At 45.9% G+C, this 8,663-nt stretch overlaps 1 protein-coding gene across 2 annotated transcripts; it reads right to left on the bottom strand.

Annotated features, from left to right (window-relative positions):
• Positions 1-1,210: 1,210 nt before the first annotated feature.
• On the bottom strand, positions 1,211-7,243 carry LOC125530321 (5-methyltetrahydropteroyltriglutamate--homocysteine methyltransferase 1-like). 2 transcript variants are annotated; one of them, XM_048694718.1, is made up of 14 exons: positions 7,136-7,243; positions 5,144-5,497; positions 4,967-5,054; positions 4,131-4,258; positions 3,862-4,053; positions 3,551-3,750; positions 3,302-3,465; positions 3,112-3,192; positions 2,859-3,025; positions 2,678-2,783; positions 2,311-2,561; positions 2,150-2,222; positions 1,927-2,055; positions 1,211-1,840 (listed from the first exon to the last, which is right to left on the bottom strand). In XM_048694718.1, exons 2-14 carry the CDS (start codon positions 5,491-5,493, stop codon positions 1,472-1,474), a joined length of 2,298 nt encoding a protein of 765 aa, XP_048550675.1. In that variant the 5' UTR covers positions 5,494-5,497; positions 7,136-7,243; the 3' UTR covers positions 1,211-1,471. The 2 variants fall into 2 exon arrangements, with proteins under 2 accessions (XP_048550675.1, XP_048550674.1); XM_048694717.1 differs by lacking the exon at positions 7,136-7,243 and adding an exon at positions 6,792-6,950.
• Positions 7,244-8,663: the final 1,420 nt, after the last annotated feature.

Raw genomic sequence — 8,663 nt, 5'->3', positions numbered from 1 at the left:
ACGCCGCCGCCGCCTCGTAGTTTAGGCTGTTTTTATTTTTTTTAAATGCAAATGTGGACGCGTGGACTTTCGCGGCCTTCGTAGCCGGCTTTAATATTTAATTAATGTAGTTTCTCTTTTTTTAAATATGCATGCGTTATTTTTTCTGGCGCCGTCTAAATGGGCCGCAGGCCAGCGTTGGGCGCACGTGCCGACCCAAATGCGGAAGCAGGCATCCGTGTCCGTCTCGCCGATCCAAACGAATAAAAAACGGACGAAATCGACATCCGTTTGGATCGGCCCGTTGGAGTTGCTCTAAAAGATGATAATGCAAGAGTTTGGGGTGACAGATGGGTTCTGGTAATTTTGACAATAAACCAATTTGTCGCTGGCCGGATGCCACCGCCGTTAATTAAAGTTTGTGACCTCTTGTATCGCGACGGAGCAACACGGGACATGAGGAGCAAAGGGTTTGGTCGAAGGAGAAAAACATGGTGTTTTTTATTCTGTGTTGAGTCTGATCTCCTGCTGTCTGCACCTGCACCGCACACATGGTGGTTCTGCTTCCTCTTCAGCACACAGTTCCTGATACTTTGGGCAAAGGATTCACGACGAGAAATGCCCCAAACTTCAGCCCAAAGTTCAGGTATAGAGCCTGACCTATCCTAAGATATGGATTCCTGTATGACACTCAAGAGCCTGACCTATCCTAAGATAGGGGCAGCTCCAAACTCTTTGCCGCCAATCCTAGTATAATCCTACTGTTGCAATATAGTGCTGGAAAATCTTCATTCTCGAAGATACAACAATTCTCTACTGCCCCTTCGTCCAATCTTTCACGGGCTGAATTTGATAATCATTTCTTTACATAATCACGGGCTGAATTTGATAATCATTTCTTTACATAATCGCATTATTATTGACAGATAAATTACAAGCCGACGTATTAAAAGATTTATATCTCATTGCAATGCATGGGCATTGCTTATGGCCTCGTCAGAGCAGCAGCGGTAGAGTGTCATGACCAACGTGCACTAATAATTATTTGAAGTTAAGCTAATAATTATTTGAAGTTAAGCTACTAACTACACCCGCTATCCCATAATATAAGACGTTATTACATCCAATATGTTAGTATATGGGATGTAATAATGTCCTATTTTATGGGGCAAAGTAACAGCAGCGCAATTGGTGGCAACACACAAACAACGAACCATGTGAGACTAAGGCAGAACATCTGGAGAAATTTTGTAATTTGAAACATAACGTAACAAACTCAAGACTTAGATGAACAATTCGCCACTCAGTTTACAATACACACCGACAAACCGCCTCAAAAACCACCAAATCAAGGGATGAGCACATGGCGCCGAGAAACAAACTAGCCTAGCCAACAAGTGGATACGAGACCCAGATTATTCAAAGTAAACACGACTATGGTGGTGACATCCTCCTTGCAATTAAAAGGGGGGCTCTGCTATACGAGCACGGCTTACTGCGCCTTGGCGAGCTCGGCACGGATCTGCTTGGCGGCCTCAACCATGTTGGTGAGGGCAGGCTTGACCTCGGCGTACTTGCGGGTCTTGAGACCGCAGTCAGGGTTCACCCACAGGATGTTGGTGTCCAGGACCGCGAGCATCTTGTTGACACGGTCGGCAATCTCCTCCTTGGACGGGATCCTGGGGGAGTGGATGTCGTACACACCTGGGCCAATGCCAGCACCGTACACCACACCCTCGCGGAAGACGGACAGAAGCTTCTCGTCGGACCGCGAGTTCTCGATGGTGATCACATCAGCGTCCATGTTGATGATGGACTGGATGATGTCGTTGAAGTTGGAGTAGCACATGTGGGTGTGGATCTATAAAGAGAGAATGTGTCAGTTGCAATGCAATGATCCAGAAGAATGGTAGGTTCCTGCAAGGCTCCACTGAAGCAGATTTTTACCTGGGTGGTGTCCTGCACACCGCAGTTGGTGATCCTGAAGGAGTGCACGGCCCAGTCCAAGTAGAAAGCATGCTCAGACTTGCGGAGTGGCAGACCCTCTCTCAAAGCAGCCTCGTCAATTTGGATGACCTGCAAAGGGAACCATTTAGAAAAAATCCCAGGTACACTCATTATGTGCATGGATCCCGTTGCTCAAATGTGAAACAAATACAGCAGTGCCAACCTGAATACCACCAGCCTCAAGGTCCTCGACCTCCTTCTTGATTGCAAGAGCAATCTGGTAGCAAGTCTCAAACCTGATAAGATATGAAGCAGCAGATTTAGCCTCTAAAGACAGGTGCTATCCTCAACATCTTGCAAACATTATTTGAGGAAGCTACTAACCTCGGTTGGTCATTTCTAACAAAAGACCAGTTAAGGATTGTGACAGGGCCTGTCAACATTCCCTTCATTGGGCGAGCAGTCATGCTCTGTGCCATCTTGGACCAGAACACAGTCATGGGGTTGGGGCGGCTCACATCACCGTAGATAATCGGTGGCTTGACACACCTTGATCCATAAGATTGCACCCAGCCATTGGCAGTGAATGTGAAACCAGAGAGCTGCTCACCGAAGTACTCAACCATATCGTTCCTCTGTGAAATGCATATCCAACTCGGTCAAACACAGAATCGGACATCTCAAGATATAAAAAATAAGTCATTACAAGGTATTTTCTCAAACAGAACATCGATGACACAAGGATACTGACCTCTGGCTCTCCGTGCACAAGCACATCAATGTCAAGCTCTTCTTGGATCTTAACAACCTTGCTAATTTCCTCCTTGATGGCATTGGTGTACTCCTCCTCAGAGATCCTGAAACACAATTAATTTATGAGCAATAGACAAAATATAACTGGTTAATGAAGCAGCATTATGAACATTACTCACTTCTTTGCCTTGTACTCACGGCGGACTCTCCTGAGCTCCACGGTCTGTGGGAATGATCCAATGGTGGTCGTGGGAAGGACCGGAAGGTTGAGCTTCTTCTGCTGCGCATCCAACCTAGCGCTAACGGTGGTAGCACGGCGGTGATCAGAGCCCTTGAGGGCAGTAGCCTGTAAGGAATATATGATTATGGATTGTGTACATGTTATGTCAGCATGGAATTGGAATGTGCAGTTTTGAAGCCCAGGTTACTTACAGCCTTCTGGACCTCCTCATTTGTGACACGTGGTGACGACCTTCTTGAGGCCAGAGCAGCAGCATTTGCTGCAAAGTAAGCCTGCAGATGATAACATATAGAAATGAACGAGTCATTGTCTGAAATATATAAAAGAAAACCAGGCTCTAGTCAAGAGGATGCAAATTAAGGCCATAAACGTTCATCATACCTCATCCTTTTGACCAGCCAATGCCTTGGCAAGGGCGTTCACCTCAACGACCTTTTGGGCGGCAAATGCGAGCCATGACTTAATCTCATCATCAAGCTTGGTCTCATTTACAAGGTCCACAGCAGTGTGCATGAGTGAGCAGGAAGTTGATACGACAAGCTTGTCTGCACAAATGTCATAGTCAGAAACTGGAAATAGTAGCTGCAAGCCTATAATAAGGAAAACTTCTACATAGCACAACATGCTTACCCTTCCCAACAACAGCCTCAAGAGACTGAAGAGTGGCGAGAGATGCAGCAAGGTCATCAGCCCAAATGTTGCGTCCATCTACGACACCAGCAAAGAGGTACTTTCCAGCAGGGAAACCACTCTTGACAAGCTCAAGAGTCTTGGTTCCACGTTCAAGGTCAAAACCATAAGCAGTCACACTGCTCAATGATGTAAGAGTCCTGAAGTAGCGGTCAAAACCACGGTCAAGGTTAAATGTGATATTCCAACAAAAGGGCATATAAAAGGAACAATCGATTAAAATGGTAAACTGGCACAGAAAAGAAGCATACTTGTACGAGTCTGCGGGAACGTCAGCGAAGTAGGTCTCAACAAGAACGTTCAATCCAGAAAGTGCGGACTCAAGTTCTGCGTAAGCTGCAGAGAATGCAGACAATTGGTGGGATTCAAGGTCCTTAACAAGGGTGGGCTCATCAAACTGAATCCATGAAGCGCCAGCTGCCTTCAACTCAGCAATAACTTCCCTAAAAACCATGATAAGTCAAATTATCAACTGATGATTTAGGTGCAATAGTAGTCATTTACTCGTTTCTATGCTTACTTGTAGACGGGAAGGATGCTGCTAAGAAGGGAAAGGGGAGAGAATGATTTCTCTACACCCTTGGCGGCCTTTGAGAGCAACAAGTATGAGACTGGTCCGACAAGTACTGGGACGGTATCAACGCCAAGCTGCATGAGTAGCGAGTGCACATAATATAAGACATACAATACAAGCACGCAAATAACCTTTAAAAGAAACACTAAGATTCATTTCCGAGTGAACGTCACAAAATTCAGAAATTGCTGCTTAACTCTGTAATCATACCGGCATCACTATTCCCACATTGGAGGGATTATAATGAACAGATAATTAGTAGCTGAAAGGTTGTCAAATCAGGTACATTGACAACCTGGTGCTAAACCATGTAATCCTACCAGCATCGCTATTACCACGTTGCAGGGTTTGTAGTGAAAATATAATTAGTAACTGCAATCTCATTTTTGCTATTCAACACTTTCTACATTCAAAGTTTTCAGCACAGGACCTATGGTAATGAGATGTTACAACTATATAAAGTAATTATTAGAGTTACTTGGTTGGCCATTAACCAATTTGATCAGACAAGAGTGAGAATGTTCTGAAATATCAATGTAAAACTGCACCTTAATGTAACTTGCAACTCTTTTACTAGTTCAAAACAGTTAAGCAAATGTAGGAATAAGAAATAGTTTATTACTACTATCACTTGAGATTTGATTAAAACAGGGGCATTCTAGAGTGATCGTGTCATCACAATGCTTGCGTGTTCAAAAATAACAATTAGGCAGGCTAACGTCACAAGGGTAAAATTTCACAAGATATAGAAAGTCAGCTAATATATGATTCTACTATCATACCGCCTTAGCCTCCTTGTACTCATTGATAGCCTTGTGAGAAGAGTAGGAGAACTTGGTGCTAGGAGCCAATTCAGGGACGATAAAGTGGCTGCAATAGTAAAAGATGTCGTTAGTAAAAGTACTAGATACAGAATAAACTATGTGAGAACAACCTTAGGTAGAATCCGGTGGACTTACTAGTTGGTGTCGAACCACTTGGTCATCTCCATAGCAGGGACGGTGGCGTTACCCCTAGCCATCGAGAAGTAGGTGCTCAAATTGATCTCCCCACCGGTCCATGAGTAACGGTCTGGGACGGCACCGAGCATGGCGGTGGTGTCAAGAACCTGATCATAGTAGGAGAAGGTGTTGCTGGGGATGTACTTGATCCCAGCATCAGCCATCTGCTTCCAGATGCTGGCCCTGAGGTCAGTGGCAACCTTCTCCAAATCCTCGGCGCTGCTCTTGCCATCCCAGAAAGACTCCAGGGCAAACTTGAGCTCCCTCTTGGGGCCCATGCGCGGGTATCCGACAATGTGGGACGCCATCTTTCTGCATAAATAATAGAATTAGAATCAGCTTGATCCAGCTAAGAGAGTTAGGATCTTGCAACTGAGACTATGGATCTCTATAATTTAAACGTAACCTGAAGAAAACTAACTTACAAAATAAAAAAATTCAGTAACAATTTTCTGCAAGCAACTAACTAGAAACATAGTGAACAAACGATAAAACGCATTCATTAAAATTTCTTGGTTCTTGCAGGAAATCTATTAGCATGGACTCATACACCTAATTTACTAGTGTCTAAAAGAACAAAAGTAGAAAACTGAACTAAATCAATACAGGTAGGTAGGTTAGGTTAGGTGTACCAACAGCAACCACTACCATGTAGACCTCAGGGTTGGTACATAAGTCCTAACAACAATTGGTGGGAGGCAGTGGCAGTGTCCCTCTCACACCAGCAAAGGGTGGGACAGGTGGATCTTGGACAAATACACAAGTAACGATCAACAAAATTTAGCATGGAGTGCATTCCAAGTTTATAACAGACACTGCATGCATGGACACTAATAGCAGAATTTTCAGATCTTTTGAGCTACACGCCAGTACCCATGCACTAACAGTATAAACAAATAAATCTCCAGCGGACTGAATAATAAATCCGAGGAGAAAAACCTCTGGGCTCAGGGTCAGATCCAGAACCACTGGGCTGGGCACCTAATAAACAGAGCATGGGCCTAAATATAGCGTGGCTAGGTCTCAATCGACCGAGACTTAACTAAGTTGAGGTCAAGTGACAGAAAAAAAAACTAGTGACATGATATGTAAAAAAAAAATGCACGGATCACCATGTAAGATCCCACGAATATAGCATCGACTGAGACTTAGCAATCCCAAGAATATAATACTGAATCAAAATTTAACGACGAGAAGCGCCAGATCCCCCAAATCCGAAACCACCAAACGGCCTGGCCATTTCCGTGGTCGGAGATCGGATCTGAGCGCCCGATCGGCTCAGATCGGACCTCAGCAACGGCACCAGAAAAAACTATTCGCGGAAACGGAGCAGCCCATTCCCGCCCCTGTTCCTGCAAACAGAGTAGCCGAGCTCTCCGTCCGCGCCGCCTACGCGCGACGCGCCCAGGACACGGGTCCAGGCCGCCAGGACGAGCCCCGCCGGCGGTGGCCCGGCGATCGATCCTACGACAGATTACCAACATAGATCGTCATTCAAAGCGCGCGGGACAGCCGATCCGGTGGTGCACGGATCCACGGGAGCCCGGCGTGCGTGGGGATTCACGGGCGCACGGAGGAAGGAGGGGGAGGGGGAGGGCTCGCTTACCCTGGGTGCGCGGAGGCGGAGGGGGACGGCGGCGAGCAACGGGGAGGAGGAGGAGGAGGGGAGGCAGAGAACGGCGAGGGTGAGGGGTTTAGGGGTGTGCTTATTTATAAACCGCTGGCGATTGGTTGGTGCGTGGGGTATGCGGTTGGTGAGATCTGAATGCTCGCCTCTGTGGATCTGGTGGATGCACGATTTTTCAAAACCACAAAAAAAATGCTTTTATCTTTTCCCCCTTGTTTTATTTATTTATTTATTTATTGTTGGAAAACTAGGTAACGGCCGTTCGCTACCTGGCTTTGCGGAGCGACACGGAGGAAGGAGGGGGAGGGGGAGGGCTCGCTTACCCTGGGTGCGCGGAGGCGGAGGGGGACGGCGGCGAGCAACGGGGAGGAGGAGGAGGAGGGGAGGCAGAGAACGGCGAGGGTGAGGGGTTTAGGGGTGTGCTTATTTATAAACCGCTGGCGATTGGTTGGTGCGTGGGGTATGCGGTTGGTGAGATCTGAATGCTCGCCTCTGTGGATCTGGTGGATGCACGATTTTTCAAAACCACAAAAAAAATGCTTTTATCTTTTCCCCCTTGTTTTATTTATTTATTTATTTATTGTTGGAAAACTAGGTAACGGCCGTTCGCTACCTGGCTTTGCGGAGCGAACACGTTGATCGGCGGGGGGTTGAGGCAAGGGGAGGAAGGGAAAGAAGGGGATGGGAGGGGAGCTGCGACCGCCGCCTTCCGAGGACTCGGCGATGTTTCATGGTTTATGGCGATGCTCCACCCCCGGACGTAAACCAATTGTCTTTGTTGGGGTGTCGGTGTCCTACCTCGAAACCTTTGGTTGATGCCTGGTGGCGGATGACCTGCTAGATCTAGTGGCACAGATGGTCGAGGAGGTGAAGGATAAGCTAGAAGAAAGAATGGGGAGACAGTAGTGAAACCGATGAGGACATCAATGATCGTTTGGGCAGGGACGTGGAGAAAGAAGACAAGGTCGGTGAAGAACAAATGACACTCATATTGAAAAAATTTGATGTGCCACGGTCGAGATCTAACCCTCCCCTCCCCCCTCCACCTTCTATTATGCTTTTTATCCGATGCACGACGAATATCATTTCCCGCTAGGTTCGGTAGCAAAGCAGAGTAAATTGGTCGGCAAAAAGAGTTGATGTTCAAGATATGCGTAAGTGCCACACTTGACCCGCGTATATCATAATCTAAGCTATACATATGTCATTGTTTTGGAGAAAAGTCATACATATATGTCGCATTCTATGTCGTATTATCGTCCTCCTATACCATATGCAAGGTCCACAATTACGGTCAATTGGTGAACATCTTTCAATGCGCGTAAAAACAAATAGCTGTCAGTGTTAAGTGGAAGGTCACCGTAAATTAGGCATGTTAACTCCAGCAACCACATCATCATCACTCAATCACTTTTGACATTGCTCACATGGATCAATTGTTATACGAAGCCGCCTATACTATATCTGAACAGTAATTTAATCTCTACTGGCAATAATTTAAAATTTTCAATTAATACTTGAGTAGAAAAACAAAAATAAACAGCTCGATCCGGGTGTCCGGTTCCTCTTTCTTTTAGCATAACTACGTACCATCATGGGAGCATTAGCTTGATGATCCCATTAAATTATTTCTAGCACGAGCCGCGCCTATTGTTGTGCAGTGTTAGCTGAGATTTGCATATCTTTTAATGTTTGAAAAAACAAAGAGAAACTATTTATTTGTAGGAAAATGGTATTATGATAGTGCATCCAGGCCAAGCCAACTGTGTCGCCACCATAAATAAAGAAGGCAAAAGATGCTTTTGTGGAAAGCTTTGCCTCTCTTTCACGGGCACGAATGATGAAGCATGG

The sequence above is a fragment of the Triticum urartu genome, unplaced genomic scaffold (genome assembly GCF_003073215.2).
Source record: "Triticum urartu cultivar G1812 unplaced genomic scaffold, Tu2.1 TuUngrouped_contig_6229, whole genome shotgun sequence".
Taxonomy (NCBI): Eukaryota; Viridiplantae; Streptophyta; class Magnoliopsida; order Poales; family Poaceae; genus Triticum; species Triticum urartu.
The sequence above is the reverse complement of the archived record's forward strand: the minus strand, read 5'-3'. Positions and strand labels throughout refer to the sequence as shown.